Source organism: Carcharhinus amblyrhynchos, chromosome 10, assembly GCF_965287045.1.
Source record: "Carcharhinus amblyrhynchos chromosome 10, sCarAmb.v2.hapA, whole genome shotgun sequence".
Lineage (NCBI taxonomy): Eukaryota > Metazoa > Chordata > Chondrichthyes > Carcharhiniformes > Carcharhinidae > Carcharhinus > Carcharhinus amblyrhynchos.
In genome coordinates, this window is record NC_137333.1 from 79145954 (window position 1) to 79164700 (window position 18747).

The 18747-nt window shown below is 42.2% G+C and overlaps 1 protein-coding gene across 1 annotated transcript in view; it reads left to right on the plus strand.

Moving 5' to 3' along the window:
* brca2 (BRCA2 DNA repair associated) overlaps positions 1 to 18747 on the plus strand; it is a 103181-nt gene that overhangs the window by 82122 nt on the left and 2312 nt on the right. Inside the window, exons 23-26 of the mRNA XM_080197444.1 lie at positions 4398 to 4564; positions 9292 to 9430; positions 15492 to 15748; positions 18536 to 18685. Coding sequence (XP_080053570.1) covers positions 4398 to 4564; positions 9292 to 9430; positions 15492 to 15748; positions 18536 to 18685 — 713 coding nt within the window. The remainder of the gene's footprint in view (positions 1 to 4397; positions 4565 to 9291; positions 9431 to 15491; positions 15749 to 18535; positions 18686 to 18747) is intronic.

An 18747-nucleotide genomic window follows, 5' to 3' on the forward strand; every position in this document is an offset into this window, starting at 1 on the left:
AATCACAGGAAGTCTGATATTTTTGTCAGAACAGGGGTTTTAAACCAAGTAACGTGTAGCATATTATTCTACTCTAAAGCAATTCTATAACAATTTTAAGACCACACAGAGTTTTAGTGCTTTGACAGGGAGAGTCGACGTGGTTTTGTGAAATGGAAACCATGTATAACCAATTTATTGGAGTCCTTTGAAAGAACCATTTGTGCTCTGGATAAAGGGGAACCAGTGGATGTACTGTACTTAGGTTTCCAGAAGACATTTTGTTAGGAAAGCAAAGGTAGTTTTGAGGGATTTATATTTGTATTGGTAAACATTAGAAATAAGACAGTCTTAAGTGGATTAATTTAATGTTTCTGTGCCTGGAAGGGTAAAACCTATAGTTAAATTCATGCTGGACAAAGCTGCTTATATGTGGGGGGTTGGTTCAGTTTCAGCTGTGTTTCTGTAATGTTTAGCGAGGGCTAGAATGTGAAGAGTAAATAGGCCAGCAGAGATATGCAGACATTGCTTAGCAACTGGAGGCCCTTTTAAGGGGGGAAAAGGCTTTTTTGTTCTTGGTTTACCTGAATTTGTTAGCAATTAAAGAGAGACCGTAGGGAGTGAACATTTCTCAACTCTGCCCAAAGGAAAAGCTTGATGTGACGGGAGCTGCAAAGAGGCATGCTTCCCCAAAGAATTAGTTTCTGTCCAGATAAACAGGGAATTGGGACAGAAAGAATGTCCTATGATGACTGAAGTCAAGAGAACAGAGACCAAGGGCACCAAAATTCAGAAGGAGTTTAAAAGAATTCAAGGAAGGGTAAATACAGTGATGAGTTAAAGAGACAGTTGCAATAACTAGATTTAAAGTGGGATAGCAGACTTCAGAGGTAAAGCAAATGTTTGATGCCGTTTTAATAAGTCTGGGAGTCGAAAGTTAAAGCAGCTGTGAATAATTTGTACGCAGTAAAGAAAAACAAATCCTAAAGGAGGTGATGTAAAACCTGGGTACTGAATCTTCTGTTAAAAGCAGAACAGAAGCTCTGTTTAAATGTGTCATTTGGAAACTTGGACTGGATTTTGGAATGCACCCACTAAAGAAAAGCATTATTGTGAAAAGAATTTTGTGTTTTTGGGAGTGAAGTTTGAAACTCTCGTGGCAATCATCTAGGGGAATTTGAGGAGAAATCCATAGACGCTAACTTAGGTCCAGAGCGGAGAGTGTATTTAATCACGGCCCATCTGTGTGCTGAAAGAGACTTTCCAGTACTGACACCAATGTATAGAATCCTACAGTGCAGAAAGAGGCCCTATGGCCCATTGAGTCTGCACCAAATACAATCCCACCCAGGCCCTACCCCCATATCCATACATATTATCTCCACTAATCCCTCTAACCTAAGCATCCCTGGACACTAAGGGGCAATTTCTTAGCATGGCCAATCAACCTAACCCGCACATCTTTGGACTGTGGGAGGAAACCGGAGGAAACCCACGCAGACACGAGGAGAATGTGCAAACTCCACACAGACAGTGACTCGAGCCGGGGATCGAACCCAGGACCCTGGAACTGTGAAGCAACAGTGCTAACCACTGTGCTCCCGTGCCGCCCACGGTTTATTTAATTAGAAATTAAGTGGAAGGTAGGAAAGGAAGAATTTGTAAACGAAATGGCTGTTAAAACTGTCGCAGTGATACATGTGAAATATACTTTAGAAATAATGAGAAAGGGGGATAGATTCAAGATAGTTCAGAGAATTATTTGAGTACTGGTGAAGGAAATCAGGCTATTGAAGGTTCTGGATGTTTTGTTTCAAAGGGAGAAGTCTTCCCTTGCCCATCTAACAAAATAAAATTTTAGAGAGTGGTGGGAATCTGAAATTCACTAAGTTGGTTGGTTTTTATTCATTCATGGCACATGGGCATTGCTGGCTGGCCAGCATTTATTGCCCATCTCTGGTTGCCCAAAGGCAGTTGAGAATCAACCACATCGTTGTGGCTCTGGGATCACATGTAGGCCAGACCAGGTAAGGGTGACAGATTTTCTTCCTTAAAGGATATTAGTGAACCAGGTGGGTTTTTCCGACAATCGACAATGATTTCATGGTTATCAGTAGCTTCTTAATTCCAGCTTCTTAGTTCCATCTACTGTGGTGGGATTCAGACCCAGGCCCCAGAACATTAGCTGAGTTTTCTAGATTAATAACCTAGTGATAATACCACTAGGCCATCACCTCCAACTGGTTGAGGCTGAAATACCCAACTCATTTAAAAGGTACTTGAATCTGCATCTAAAGCACTGTAACCTGTAAGGCCATGGACAAGGTGCTGGAAAGTGGGAATAAACTGAGCAGCTAATTTCCATTTTCTCATTTTTGGCCAGCATAGACATAATGGGCTGAATAGCACTATAACTTTTCTATGATATCCCTTTGAGGAACAGTGGGTGTGATTTTTCCAGCCCACTGCACTGCTCTAGCAACGCAACGGACCAGGAGACGTCAGCAGAGGCCATTTAGTGGGCATGCGTCTCTGGCATCAGGATTTTTGGAGTAATCAACTCCGTGCAGGAAATTAGTGTGGAGCTTATTTAGATATTGAAATTTAAATTACCTTCCTAATAGTGGGTCTGGGCTCGTTAGTGTCTCTCTTGCTCCTCTGTCCCCCCACCCCACCCTCTGCCAGGAGTGCTCCACTCCTGTGGGGTTTTCTACTGTTCCCCACTAATGGGGAACAGATGGCCAACCCCGCTAGAGGGAACAGAGGCCACTGAGCCTCCCCACTTCCCTCAAGGAGGTCAGGGTTGGGGGGGGTGCCCCCTTGATTGTGCCAGCCTGGTCCCTGCCACTGTCCAAGGGGCAAAAGGCAATGCCCAGGGACACTTTCGCATTGACCACCTGGCAGAGGGCAGTGCCAAGGGGGTGATGGCTGATTGTGGGAGTGGGCAGTCCTGCTGCCACTCTGCCAGAAGATCATTGGGAGAGGAAGGGGGGAAGGAGGTGATCACAGCTGGCCATCTGGGGGTGTGGGGGGATATCCGGGAGGCCAGTGATGGAGGGATGGAGTTGTTGAAGGGGCAGCGATCAGAAGGCCAGCAGCATGAGGCCACTGTGCATGTACGATCTCCGTTCTGACATATTGGCTTATGCACAGTGGCCCGGTCAACCCTATGCTGCCAGTCTCTCAAGCAGGATTAGGCCCTACCCCCGATTCTCAGTGAATCATGCTTGATCACTCTGTGATGCAGGTGTCAGAGATTCTGGAAATAACAAAGAACAACACAGCACAGGAAACAGGCCCTTCGGCCCTACAAGCCCGCGCTGCCACTTTAACATCCAGTCAGTGCCTCATTCCAATCCTCCTCCTACCCACGACCTTTGTCTACGACTCTTCGACTCCACAAAAAAAGCGTGCAAATTTAAAGAATTTATGTGCACCAGATTAAGGGAGGTCTAATTTAGGGACAATTTGTTGTTTTGGTGTGTGGGAGGAAACCGGAGCACCTAGAGAAAACCCACACTAAAAAACTGGCAGGATTTACTCCCATTTTCGGCACTTAGAAATTTTTTGGGAGAATCATGCTTGATGTGTGTGTTGTCTCCATTAAGGTGGTCCTCATTGAAATCTGTCACCTGTTGCAGGCTGACTTGCAGCCTCAGAGCAGGGAAAAGACATTGCCAGTGACTGGAAGATGGAGGTGGTCTTCAACTACTTGAGAGACGGGTTAGCAAAACCTACAAGCTCGTGGGCTATGTAAATAAAGGTATAGAATGCAAAAACAGGAATGCTCCTTTATAAATTCTTGGCTAAGCCACAAATAGAGTATTGCATCAAACTCTAGTGACCACAGCTTAGAAAGGATGTGAATGTCCTTGAGAAGATGCAGAGGAGATTTACTAGAATCATTTGAGAAAAGATCTGATAAATTATTACAAGATTATGATAGAATTGAATAAATTAGGCAAAGAAACTCTGTTCCCGTAAACTGATGGTATAAGGACCAAGGGACCCCGATTTAAGGTTTTGGAGAAGAGAAGCAGGGAAGGAAATATATGAGAACCTTTTTATGCACTAAGTGGTAATGGCCTGACACACACTGCCTGCAAGAGCAGTGGAAGCAGAGATAATTAGTTGATTGATGATTTTAAAAAAGAAACTGGATGTGTACTTGAGGAAAACAGGCTTGTAGGGATAGAATGGAGGATTAGCACTAACTGGATTGTTCTATACAACCTATGTGGAGTGGATGGTCTGAATTGCCTGTCCCCATGTACTTGATCCCCTGAAACTTTAGAAATATAATACTGTTTATATAGACCTTGTAAGAAAAGATAGGTTCATGTAACTTGCCCTTTATATTTGATAAAACATTTTCATTTTTGTGGACTTTTCTCATGCTTGTTTTTCTTCCAAAATAGTGTATATGCTAAATATCTGGCGCCCAATTACTGAACTACACTCACTGCTGAAGGAGGGTGGAAGATATTGGATCTATTATTTGACAACATCATCATTTAAAAGTCGACAAAGTCGTGTTAATCTACAGTTAACTGTTACAAAGAAAACCAGATACCAGCAGCTGCAGGTAATATCAGAAAAAAGTTAAATTGAAAATATATTTAATGTTCTCAAGGAGTTAATTTCATGTAAATTGAACAATAATGAAAGCATCCAATAAAAATGTTTATTTATTTAGCGAATGTAAAGTGCCTAAGCCAAGCACTTTCTTCCAATCGAGCTGTGTTGCGTACGGATTGGCCACTGCTGAATTTGTGGATTGGGCATGCTTTTATTATGTGGTGTATAGTTTGCTGTCTCCCACAAGCACATTAGGATCAATGGATCAGTGTTCAAGTCACATCCGCCACCAATACCTAGGCTTGTCTGGGAAGTTAATGAGCCTATCCCCAGACTAACTTGCAAACGAAGCTTCATGTGAAGAGTCCACACGTGGAATCCTCGTCAAAGTCCCAAAGCCAAAAGGAACAATGAAAATCTGCCCCAAGATTGCAGTAAAAATGATAAACCTTCTATAATATTGCTACCAGAGTAATTGGAGATTTCTTGGTTCATTCATTTACGTTTTATTACGTTACAAAACAGCTTCATTAGTTACGCCAGTTAGATTTTGGTTAATGTGAAATGATAAAATACGTAATTCAATACATCACAAACATGAAAGCTTGATGCACACTATTGGCAGACCCAAATCTACTCAACGTTGTGAAGTTCCTATTTTGATAGTAATTTAAGTAGTTTCTCCTCTTCATATTGTGGTGAAAATATTTATTATCTGTTTACTGAATTTATTGGCCAAATTCTGCTTTGGCCAATAAATAAGTACCAAAGTAAGTTGGCAGATTTTCAAGGAATGTTTGTCTAGCGTGCTGCACGACAACATTCCGATGAGACAGGGAGGTTTTGGTAGGTTACGGAAGCCGTTGTGCATGAAAGTTGTAATGAATCTAGTCATCAAAAAGAAAAGTAAAGCGTACAGAAGGTTCAGAGAGCTAAGAGATGTTAGGGATCTAGAGGAGTATATGGCTTATAGGAAGGAACTTAAGAAGGAAATTAGGAGAGCCAGAAGGGGTCATGAGAACGCCTTGGCAGGTAAGATTAAAGAGAACCCTAAGGCATTCTACAAATATGTGAAGAGTAAAAGGATGAGATGTGAAGGAATAGGAACTATAAAATGCGAAGGTGGGAAAGTTTGTACAGAACCGGTAGAAATAGCAGAGGTGCTTAATGAATACTTTACCTCGGTTTTCACGGTTGAAGAAGTTCTGGGTGGTTATACTGCAGGCTTGCAGCAGACTGAAAAGATGAAGTATATGGACATTAAGAAAGAGGATGTGTTGTAAGTTTTGAATGGCATCAAGATAGGTAAATCGCCAGGACTGGATGGGATGTACCCCAGATTACTGTGGGAGGCCAGGGAAGAGATTGCAGAACCTCTGGCGATGATCTTTGCGTCGTCGATGGAGGCGGGAGAGGTTTTGGAGGATTGTGAATATGGTTCCTATATTCAAGAAAGGGAATAGGGATAGCCCAGGAAATTACTGACCAGTGAGTCTAACCTCAGTGGGTTGGTAAGTTGATGGAGAAGATTCTGAGGGACAGGATTTATGAACATTTTAGAGAAGTTCAGTATGCTCAGTAGCAGTCAGCGTGGCTTTGTCAAAGGCAGATTGTGCCTCATGAGCCTGGTTGAGTTCTTTGAAAATGTGACTAAATACGTTGACGAAGGAAGAGCGGTAGATGTGATTTATATGGACTTCAGCAAGGTGTTCGATAAGGTCCCCCATGCAAGACTTTGAGAAAGTGAGAGGGCATGGGATCCAAGGGACTGTTGCCTTGTGGATCCAGAACTGGCTTGCCCGCAGAAGGCAGAGTGGTTGTAGATGGGTCTTTTTCTGCATGGAGGTCGATCACCAGTGGAGTGCCCCAGGGATCTGTTCTAGGACCCTTGCTGTTTGTAATTTTCATAAATTACCTGGATGAGGAAGTGGAGGGATGAGTTGGTAAGTTTGCTGACGACACAAAAGTTGGTGGTGTTATAAATAGTTTGGAGGGATGTCAGAGGTTGCAGCGTGACATAGATAGGATGCAAGGCTGGGCGAAGAAGTGGCAGATGGACTTCAACCTGGATAAATGTGTAGTGGTCCATTTTGGCAGGTCCAATGGGATGAAAGAGTATAATATCAAGGTTAAGACTCTTAGCAGTGCAGAGGATCAGAAGGACCTTGGGGTCCGGGTCCATAAGACTCTTAAATTGGCCTCGCAGGTAGAGGATGTGGTTGAGAAGGCGTATGGTGTACTGGCCTTCATTAATCAAGGGATTGAGTTTAGGAGTCGGGAGATAATGTTGCAGCTTTAGTCAGACCCCTCTTGGAATACTGTGCTCAGTTCTGGTTGCTTCATTACAGGAAGGATGTGGAAGCTATTGAAAGGGTGCAGAAGAGATTTACAAGGATGTTACCTGGATTGAGTGGCATGCCTTATGAGGATAGGTTGAGGGAGTTTGGTCTTCTCTCCTTGGAGACAAAGGATGAGCGGTGACCTGATAGAAGTGTATAAGATGTTGAGAGGTAAAGATCGGGTGGATTCTCATAGGTTTTCTCCAAGGGCTGGAATGGTTGCTATGAGAGGACAGAGGTTTAAGCTGCTGGGGAGTAGGTACAGAGGAGATACCAGCGGTAAGTTTTTCACTCAGAGGGTGAGTGGAATTGGCTGCCGTTGGTGGTGGTGGAGGCAAATTCGATAGTCTTTCGAGAGACTTCTGGATGAGTACATGGAATTTAATAGGATTGAGTGTTATAGGTAAGCCTAGTAGGTATGGATATCATCGGCACAACTTGTGGGCCAAAGGGCCTGTTTGTGCTGTAGTTTTTCTATGTTCTATTTTCTAAATGATGCCTGGTGTCAGGGAGAATGGCTAGGTGCCAAAATTAGCAGCCCTCCTCCTCCTCCTCCTCCTCCTCCTGTCCCAACAGCGATCACTAATGCGCTGCTGTGATTGACCAAGTAGCCAGCTAATCAGATTGGATGGCAGCTCCAGGTGATGAGCCTTCCTCCCCAGTGGAGTCAAGAAGTCCCTTTCGGCCCTTGTTTAGCCCCCTTGCAGTGCATTATGGCATCTGTATTATTCAGCACCTGGTCTTTACAGCCTTGAAAGGAGGCATTTAAGAGAGATTGTGTTGAGCAGTGTTGTCCAATAGAAATTTCACACCATTTTTGAGATACATGCACATTTTCATAGAAAATGTCTTGCCTACGCTCCTAAAATCCTACACTCCTCGTGTGCAGAACTTGACTATCAGTCTCTGCTCAGCGACTCTGCGCTGTGTGTCATGAAGGCCACCTTGGAGAGCACTTACCCAAAGTTCAGAGGCCAAATGCCTCCTGTGACTGCTGAAGTGTTTCCCAACAGCAAGAGAACAGTCTTGTCTGGTGGTTATCGAGCGGCGTTCGTTCATCCGTTGTCTGCGTGGTCTCCCCAATGTACCATGCCTCAGAACATACTTTCCTGCAGCGTATCAGGTAGACAATGTTGGCTGAGTTGCAAGAGTATGCACCGTGTACCTGGTGGATGGCGTTCTCATGTGAGATGGTGGCATCTGTGTCGATGATCCCACACGTCTTGCAGAGGTTGCTGTGGCATGGTTGTGTGGTGTCGTGATCACTGTCCTTGTGAAGGCTGGGTAATAAAGACTCACATTCCAATTACTATTCATGTAAATTGAGTTTGTGTCTTTATATGCCCTGTTTGTGATCAGAATTTGGGGTGGCACAGTGGTTCGCACTGCTGCTTCACAGCTCCAGGGACCTGGGTTCAATTCCCGGCTTGGGTCACTGTGTGGAGTTTGCACATTCTCCTCATGTCTGCGTGGATTTCCTCTGGGTGCTCCAGTTTCCTCCCACAGTCCAAAGATGTGCAGGTTAGGTTGATTGGCCATGTCAAAATTGCCCCTTAGTGTTCTGAGATGTGTAGATTAGAGGGATTAGTGGGTAAAAATGTAGGGATATGGGGGTAGGGAATGGGTGGGATTGTGGTCAGCGCAGACTCGATGGGTCAAATGGCCTCTTTCCGCACTGTAGCGTTTCTATGATTTCTAATTCACACTCACCTGATGAAGGAACCGCACTCAAAGCTAGTGGTGTTTGCTACCAAATAAACCTGTTGGACCTTAACCTGGTGTTCTGAGACTTCTTACTATGTTTACCCCAGTCCAACGCCAGCATCTCCACATCATGTCTAGACTCGCCAGCCAGGGGAAACATCCTATCCACATGCACTTTGTCATGCCCTGTAAGAATATTGCAAGTTGCAATGAGATCATTTCTCATGCTTTGAAATTTGAGAGAATGTTCACCCAATTTCCTTGATCTCTCCCCATAAGACAATCCCACTAGAGATTAATGAACTTCATAAGACCAAAACTGTACACAGTACTCCAGTTGCAATTGCAATAAGGTTCTATACAATTGTAGCATAACGTTTTTACTCCTGTATGCATGAAGGCCAACATAATGTATATTTTCCTAATTGCTTGCTGCGCCAATCTTTACTAGTTCAAAATAGTAGAAGCCACATTTAAAGCAAAGTCAGGAAGTTTTCTTTGACACAGAGCAATCAATGTATGGAACAGACTCCCAAGTAGAATAGAAGAGCTGAAAATCCTCAATTCATTTAAGAGCCAATGGATGTTGCAATGGGAAACTTATGGCCATTTTGGATTGCAGAAATTAAATATGACAAAGGCTTTCTTATCTGTAAATATCTTGATATCTTATGCATTTTGTTCCTTTTAGGCATCTCTCCAAGTTTTGGAACACCTCTACCAACCTAGGCAGGCAGTGACTTATAGCATGCTCCTTGATCCATCCTTTGGAGCTGTCTGCAAAGAGGTGGACCTAGCAGGATATGTAATCCACATCTTGGGAAAATCAGGTACCATTGAATGGAATTATTTTACCAGGTTCAAAGTATGAAACTGGCAAAGACCATTTGGTTAATTTTACACAGCATTGTATACACCCTGTCATGATCTTTATGTAACCAAGTGATGCGTTGCAAGTTCAGCAGCTTTCAAGGTTGACTAGAGCCATAGAAAGATTATGGTGCAGAAAGAAGTCAGTCAGCCCATCGTGTCTATATAGGCCAAAAACTAGGAAAAAGAAATTAACTGCTTATTTTCATCTATTTTTCATTTTATCAACCAATTCTTTTTGTATCCTCTCTTTCTTTCCTAGTTTCATTTTTTACTTCACACCTTTCTACACCCCTCTAGGCTTTCTGCAGTATTGACTCTTATGACTATCAGAAGCTTTCTTCTCGTACTTTATCTCGACCTTTATGCTTTTGGACAACCAGGGGACTCTAGATTTGTCAATGCCACCCTTTTTCTTTGTGGGGACACGTCTGCACTATGCCAGTAGAATTTCACCTTCAATGCCTCCCACTGATTTGACTTTTTTTTTCTTCTAGTTGCATCCAGTCCACTCTTGCCAGCTCGTTCTCAGTTTCATAAAATTTGTCTTCTCCAGATTTAGAATTCTATCTTTGTTCTTTTCCTAATTCTAACTATATTGTGATCACTATCTCCAAAATGGTCCCTAACTGTTACTTCATCCACTTGCCCGGCTTCATTTCCTGTTACTAAAACTAGAATTGTGCCCCTTCTCATTGGACTTATTACATGCTGGTTAAAAAAAACTGTCTTGAAAGCACTTCAAAAATTATGCACCCTCTGTGCCTTTAACACTATTCAGGATACTTACTTCAGCAAGGCGTTTGATAAGGTCCCCCATGCAAGCTTTCTTGAGAAGGTGAGAGGGCATGGGATCCAAGGGGCTGTTGCCTTGTGGATCCAGAACTGGCTTGCCTGCAGAAGGCAGAGAGTGGTTGTGGATTGGTCTTTTTCTGCATGGTGGTCGGTCACCAGTGGAGTGCCCCAGGGATCTGTTCTAGGACCCTTGCTGTTTGTCATTTTCATAAATGACCTGGATGAGGAAGAGGAGGGATGGGTTAGTAAGTGTGCCGACGACGCAAAGGTTGGCGATGTTGTGGATAGTCTAGAGGGATGTCAGAAGTTGCAGCAAGACGTAGGGCGCAAGACTGGGCGGAGAAGTGGCAGATGGACTTCAACCTGGATAAATGTGTAGTGGTCCATTTTGGCAGGCCCAATGGGGTAAAGGAGTACAATATCAAGGGTAGGACTCTTAGCAGTGCAGAGATCAGAAGGACCTTGGGGTCCGGGTCCATAGGACTCTTAAATCAGCCTCGCAGGTGGAGGATGTGGTCAAGAAGGCGTTTGGTGTGCTAGCCTTCATTAATCGAGGGATTAAGTTTAGGAGTTGGGAGGTAATGCTGCACCTTTTATAAGACCCTTGTCAGACCCCACTTGGAGTACTGTGCGCAGTTCTGGTTGCCTCACTACAAGAAGGATGTGGAAGCTATTGGGAGGGTGCAGAGGAGATTTACAAGGATGTTGTCTGGATTGGGAGGTATGCCTTAGGTTGAGGGAGCTAGGTCTCTTCTCTCTGGAGAGACGAAGATTGAGAAGGTGACCTGATAGAGATTTATAAAATGTTGAGAGGAATGAATCGGATGGATTCTCGGAGGCTATTTCCCAGGGCTGAAATAGTCGCTATGAGAGGACACAGTTTTAAGGTGCTGGGGAGCAGATACAGTGGAGATGTCAGGGGTAAGTTTTTCACTCAGAGGGTGGTGAGTGAGTGGAATCGGCTGCCATCGGTGGTGGTAGAGGTGAACTTGCTGGGGTCTTTTAAGAGACTTCTGGATGAGTACATGGGATTTAATGGGATTGAGAGTTATAGATAGGCCTGGTAGGTATGGGTATGATCGGCACAACTTGTGGGCCGAAGGGCCTGTTTGTGCTGTAGAAATTGAAATTTCTACAATTAATTTCTACAAGAAATAGTGACATTGTAGTGACATAAAGAGAGATAAACAGAACTAATAGCTTTTACAAAGATGTGGTTGCAAGCTAAGGTTGGAAACTGTATTTCAAGTGACCTGACCTTTAGAAAAGATGGCAGAATGGAAAACAAGGTATGCAACCCTGACAGTAGTGAGAAAGGACCTTGGCTCAGAAGATCAGAGTATAGAATTGATATGGGTGGACATAAAGAATAACAAGGAGCAGAAAACACTGGGAGTTTGCTACCAAATTCAGCATGCCAAAAATTAGAGGACCCAGGAATTAATATCAATAAATTACGAACAAATCCCCTAGAAAAACATAGCTATGGGAATGGTTCCAGTGGATTGAAAGATAGAAAATATGTCAACCTCAGCTAAAATAATTTATTCCACCAGTTTACAGTAGATTTCAAGTAAGTTTATGATTTATTTTCAGGGATGTTCTGCTGTTCACTGCTTTACTTAGCTCAACTCCCTCCTGCTTCAAGATTTGCTGCCGAAGCCCTCATCCAAACTTTGTTACCTCAATGGCTGACCTCCCATCTTACACACTCCACGGATTTTATCTCACCCAAAACTAGCCCATATAATAGCTTACACAAAGTCTCTTCACTTATAACCTCTGTCCCACTTTAGTCTGGCAAAGGGCGACTTTAAAATTTTCATCCTGGTCTTCAAATTCCTCCTTGGCCTTTCTGCAGTCCATCATCTTTGTAACTTCCACTTGCCCCAGAAGCCTCTCTACCCTCTTCCAAAACTGGCCTCTTGTGCATCCGCAATTTTAATTGCTCCCCCCAATGGCAAATGTGCTTTCAGCTCTTCAGGTCCAAATCTGGAATTCCCTACTTAAATCTTCAAAGGTGAGTCTTTGATTAAGTTTTTTTGATCAGTCCTATGTCCTTCTGTTGCTCAAATTTTGTTTGATAACATTGCTGTGAAGGGCTGTGGGATATTTTACAATGTCGAAGGTGGTATATAATTGTAAATTGCTATTGTTTATACAAACCACAATTTTTATATCTTGAAGCCCCACAGCAGCGAGAGCACATGTTCAGACATTAACTCATGTCAGTCAACAATGATGAATTCACACTGCGGTTAGTGGCATAACGCCGATCTAAACGGATTACATTCTTATAATTCTTTGATCCACTCCCCTTCTGACCTCTTCACCCTCAGTTTCTGCAGCGTTTTGATCAAGTTCAAGGGAAGTCAGAGCACCTCATCTTTTAGTTACGACACTTTACAGCCTTCTGCACAGTTTTTCTTAGAATAGAGAAGGCTAAGGGATGACCAAATTGAGGTGTACAAAATTATGAGGGGCTTAGATAGGAAACCTTGTTTCCCCTAGCTGAGGGATTTATTACAAGGGGGCGTAAATTTAAGGTGATTGGTAGATGGATTACAGGGAATGTGAGGGAGAAAAAGCTTCCACCCAGCAGGTGGTGGGCAGCTGAAATGCACTGCCTTAGATGCCAGCTGAGGCTAAAACGCTCAACTCATTTAACGTGCACCTGAATCTGCATCTGAAGTGGTGGAAAAAGGGACTGAAATAAGTAGCTAGTTTCCTTTTTGGTCAGTGCAGTCACAATGGGCTGAATAGTTTATTTTTGCACCATAACCTATGGTACTAACAATTTCATATCATAATTACTGTCCTGTTTTTTAGGCAGCAAATGTTTCTGCTATTGCCATTTACATCTCCGCCAGACCACTGGTTTCAAGGACCCCTTTGCAAATGCATTAGTAATCAGAGACATCCCCCCAGCTAAATTATAATACCGTATAATACCTGTAATATGAATGTACTGCATGTTAAGAGTGATTCAACAACGCTTTTTAAATAAGTTATTTGCTTACAGACAGTGAGATGATGTGCTTGCTTTTTATAGCATGTCTATCATTGTGCACTCCCTTCCTAGGTAAGGCAACTAACCAATTTTATCTTGAACATATGGCAGCCACACCATCTCTTTCACATTTTGTGGACCCCTGTGAAGTCTCTACATAATCCTAGTTTTCTGTGACCCCAGTTCTAGAATCTGTATGTCACACCCATCTTCTGTTTCCTGTCCCAATACCACATCATTTGGCCAGTACCATTAGCCCTGTATCATTCAGTTTCTCCAACCTTCCACAAATTTTTTAATGTTTATCCTACTCCCTCCTTTCCTTGCCTCTTTACCTGCGTAAAACTGGAAACGTCTTTAATCTTTTCCCGTCTGCTGGAAGGTCATCAATATGAAAAGTTAACTCTATTTGTCTCCCCACAAGTGCTGACCTGCTGAATATTGCCAGTGTTTTCTCTTTCCAATTCACATTACTGAAGTTAATTATTGCTAATGCTGGCAAAGAGATTATTTGTTGGTTATTCAGTATCCAAGGATACAAATAGTTAGCTCACATTAGCAAAATATTAACATTGAACTATCTTGAGAAAAGAGCACGAAGCTGACAAAAAATCTGATCGAAGATATACAGTAACAAAAACCATTAAAAATTAAATTTGTAATTCGTAATGGAATCATGGCACAAGAGATTGTTGCATCAGAATGACTATAGGAAAAATCTCCACAAAATTAAATCTGAATTATATTCCAAGTAAAGGTAACTTTAAAAAAAACACAATCCCCAAAGGATAGGAGAGTCAGCATTCACATTTACAGACCTGCTCAGGGTAAATGACTGAAATAGCTGTACTAGAACATAAGAAATAGGAGCAGGAGTAGGCCATCTAGCCCTTCGAGCCTGTCCTGCCATTCAATAAGATCACTTTCCCACTTTCTCCCTATAACTCTTAATTCCCTTGCCTACCAAAAACCTATCTACCCGTGTCTTAAATATATTTAGCGAGGTAGCCTCCACCACATCAACAAGCAGAGAATTCCAGAGATTCACTACCTTTGAGTGAAGAAGTTCCTCCTCAACACTGTTCTAAACTGCCCCCTCTTATCTTGAGGCTGTGCCCTCTAATCCTGCTGTCCTTTCTGAGCGGGAAGAATCTCTACCCTATCCATCCCCTTCATTATCTTATATGTCTCTAAGATCCCCCCTCATCCTTCTAAACTCCAACGAGTACAAACCCAGTCTATTCAGCCTCTCTTCATAGTCCAACCCCCTCATCTCTGGTATCAGCCTAGTGAACCTCCTCTGCACTCCCTCCAAAGCCAAAATATCCTTGCGCAAGTGCGGCGACCAAAACTGCACACAGTACTCCAGCTGCGGCCTCACCAGTACCCTGTACAGTTGCAGCAAGACCTCAAAAAAAACTTGGCTCGTACATCTCCTTTAAACCTTGCCCCTTGCACCTTAATCCTGTGTCTGCTAGTAATTCACTCTTCCACCCTAGAAGAAAACTTCTAACAATCCACTCTGTCCATGCTCCTCATAATCTTGTAGATTTCTATCAGGTCACCCCTCATCCTTTCATTACAGCGAGAACAAACCGAGTTTCTCCAACCTCTCCTCACTGCTGACACCCTCCATACCAGGCAACATCCTGGTAAATCTTTTCTGTACCCTCTCCAAAGCTTCCACATCTTTCTGGGAGTGTGGCGACCAGAATTAAACACTATATTCCAAGGTAAAAGCAAATTATTGCGGATGCTGGAATCTGAAACCAAAAGAGAAAATGCTGGAAAATCACAGCAGGTCAGGCAGCTTGTGTAAGGAGAGAAAAGGGCTGATGTTACAAGTCCAGATGACCCTTTGTCAAAGCCCTTTGACAAAGGGTCATCTAGACTTGAAACATCAGCTCTTTGCTCTCCTTACAGATGCTGCCAGACCTGCTGAGATTTTCCAGCATTTTCTCTCTTGGGCACTATATTCCAAGTGCGCCCTAACTAAGATTCTATAAAGCTGCAACATGACTTGCCAGTTTTTGAACTCAGTGCCCTGGCCCATGAAGTCAAGCATGCTGTATGCCTTCTTGACTACCTCCTCCACCTGTGATGCCACTTTCAATGACCTGTGACCCAGATCCCTCTGCCTATCAATACTCTTAAGGGTTCTGCCATTAAGGAAGCATTACTGTGCTAATTTGTCTGTCTTTTGTACCACATTGCAGATGCACCTACAACTTTGTACCTTGCTGATGAAAATCAGAATCTGATCGCTGTCAAAGTTTGGGCAGGTTTAAATCAGTTGGCATTGGAAGATATTATCAAGCCAGGTGCCTTAATTGTTGCAAGCAATTTACAGTGGAAATCAGATAGCTGGATGGATATTCCTCTGCTGTTTACTGGAGATCTTTCCAGCTTTTCAGCTAATCCAAAAGAAAGACATCTACGGGAAAAGTACATGGAACTGAAAAATTCTGTGCAGGTAGAGTATTTGAAAAGTACCATATTCAATATGGTAACCTGGCAATAGAAGATCATCTTTTGTATAGTTAGCCTACAAATAGTTTTAAACTATCTTAAACTGAAATATTCATCAGTATAAATTTCTGACATATTAGTGTTGAGAATTATAAGACTCAGCAAGCATATTAAAGCATATCAATGCTAATATTTCACCCTGACTATCCTACTTCATGTACCACAAGACTTGATGTACTTTCTTCCAAAAGATTCCCTTATCAGTTGATAATCAAAAATTATATTTAAACCGTGGGAAACTTTTCCAAATCAAAGTTCATTTTGCAGAAGTATTGGATGTTTGCTTTTTATAAATCTTTAGAGGAACTGAGGTGAGATTATCCAAGACTTTAAACATTCCAACCTAATGGCTTTATTAACAGGTTTACAGATGGAGATAAATAAAACCTTTAAGTCAGTATACAATTGAAAACTTGGATACTTGATTCTTGTGCTTTTACTGAAAAGTTATTCTTTGCCAATGTCCAGAGTGATAAGAGGTTAACAGTCTCTCTGTGTCGCTTTCTTTGGCTCTAACTCATGCACTGAGTTTGGCTATTTGGCTTCATGGATAGCTTATACCATTCTTAGACCTCTCTCGGTAATTTTCCATTCTCTCTTGCCAGTGGTTCCACAGACTGATGCTACCAAATAGCACCTGGCATTTATGATGGTTTCACAATGTCTTTCACAATTTGCTTACCTGTAGCCTTCCTGATAGATATAACCTTGAGTTTCCTCAGCATGCCCTCTTGAACACTTTTATCACTTTTCAACAAAACTCTACTTCATTAGTTGTAATCTATCCAGGTGAAGTTGTAAAATCCTTCCAGGAGTGCCTTGCTGTTTGTCATTTTCATAAATGACCTGGATGAGGAAGTGGAGGGATGGGTAAGTAAATTCGCTGATGACACGAAGGTCAGTGGTGTTGTGGATGGTCTGGAAGGATGGCAAAAGTTGCAGCAGGACATAAATAGGATGCAGGACTGGGCGGAGAAGTGGCAGATGGACTTCAACGCGGATAAATGTGTAGTCGTCCATTTTGGCAGAACCAACGGGATGAACGAGTACACTATCAAGGGCAGGAGTCTTAGTAGTGTTGAAGAGCAGAAGGATCTTGGGGTCCGGGTCCACAGGACTCTTAAATCGGCCTCACAGGTGGAGGAGGTGGTCAAGAAGGCGTATGGTGTACTGGCCTTCATTAATCGAGGGATTGAGTTTAGGAGTCGGGAGGTAATGCTGCAACTTTATAAGACCCTTGTCAGGCCTCATTTGGAGTACTGTGCGCAGTTCTGGTCGCCTCACTATAGGAAAGACGTAGAAGCTATTGAAAGGGTACAGAGGAGATTTACAAGGATGTTGCCTGGACTGGGAGGCATGCCTTATGAAGTTAGGTTGAGGGAGCTGGGACTCTTTTCCCTGGAGAGACGAAGGTTGAGAGGCGACCTGATAGAAGTTTATAAAATGTTGAGAGGAATAGATAGGGTGGATTCTCAGAGGCTATTTCCCCGGGTTGAAATGGTCGCTACGAGAGGACACAGATTTAAGGTGCGGGGAGGAAAGTACAGAAGTGATGTTAGGCGTAAGTTTTTCACTCAGAGGGTGGTGAGTGAATGGAATCGGCTGCCGTCAGTGGTGGTGGAGGCGAACTCGCTGGGGTCTTTTAAAAGACTTCTGGATGAGTATATGGGGTTTAATGGGATTGGGGGTTATAGATAGGTCTATAGATTGGTAGGTGTTGATGTGATCGGTGCAACTTATGGGCCGAAGGGCCTGTTTGTGCTGTAGTGTTCTATGTTCTAAATGTCTAAGATTTTCATATTTAGACGTACAAAGATAGAAATATGTGCACTTGTACAAGGGAGCACTGGGGATATGGGATCAGTGAGCCTGAATGCAATGTAACATAAATTCCTCTCCTTGCTATTACACAGTAATGATGGTATTCACAGAATCACAGATTACTACAGGGCAGAAGAGGCCAATTGAGTCTGCACCGACGCATGAAATGCCTGTCCTGTCCACCTAATCCCATTTGCCAGAACTTGGCCCATAGCCTTGAATGTTAGTCTCTGAATTTTAAACTGCTAACATTCCACTTAAATAAATGAGAGGTTTTAGATAAAGAATTTGAAGGATTCATCAAATGGTATCACTGGCAAAGTTTACTATTCAACCATTCTTTTATTTGTTATTTGTGGGATTTTTTTATGCAGAAGTTGACTGCCACTTTTGCTTATACAGCAATAATCTTGGTTATAAAATTTGTTGGACTGTTTGAGGATCTGAAAAGTATAAATTAAATGCAAGTTTTTTCTAATAATGCTTTATTAAAGAGATATTATTTCGCATCAGTGAACTGCAAAGTGACTGTGGAAAGAGACTACATCCCTTGGCATTGCTGCTAGTTCCATATTGAAATAGTGATGTGATTTTTCTTTATTGTGGTCAAATTCACTTATCACGTCATTATAGATTATCTCAAATGTATTAACAATAAGTTGAAAAGTTATTAAATGTATAAATATCATTGTCATTAAAGAGATTACCTCATATTAACAATAGGTTGATATACTTATTAAATGTAAAAATATTGTCAGCACTTTGAGTTGCATAACTAAATATTAAAATAATTTGTTCTAATAATACTAATGCTACAATTTGAATATGTATCACCACCTTCAAAAATCTAGTAGTCCAATTATAATTAAAGTTTTTCAGTTTATTAACGTGCATTCTTAACATCTTTTAGTATCTACAGAGTTTTATGAAGGACACTAAGGAAAAGGTGATGACAATTCTTGAAACAATAAATACTTCAAGTTCATCCAGAGATTTCACTGCTGACCCATTTGCTTCTACCCAAAGGAAGTCCAACTTTGTTCCACTTAACAGCACTAAGGTACGTGCATTCTTCTAAAATTTTCCATTATCATAAATAGATTTTACTTCGATAAATAATTT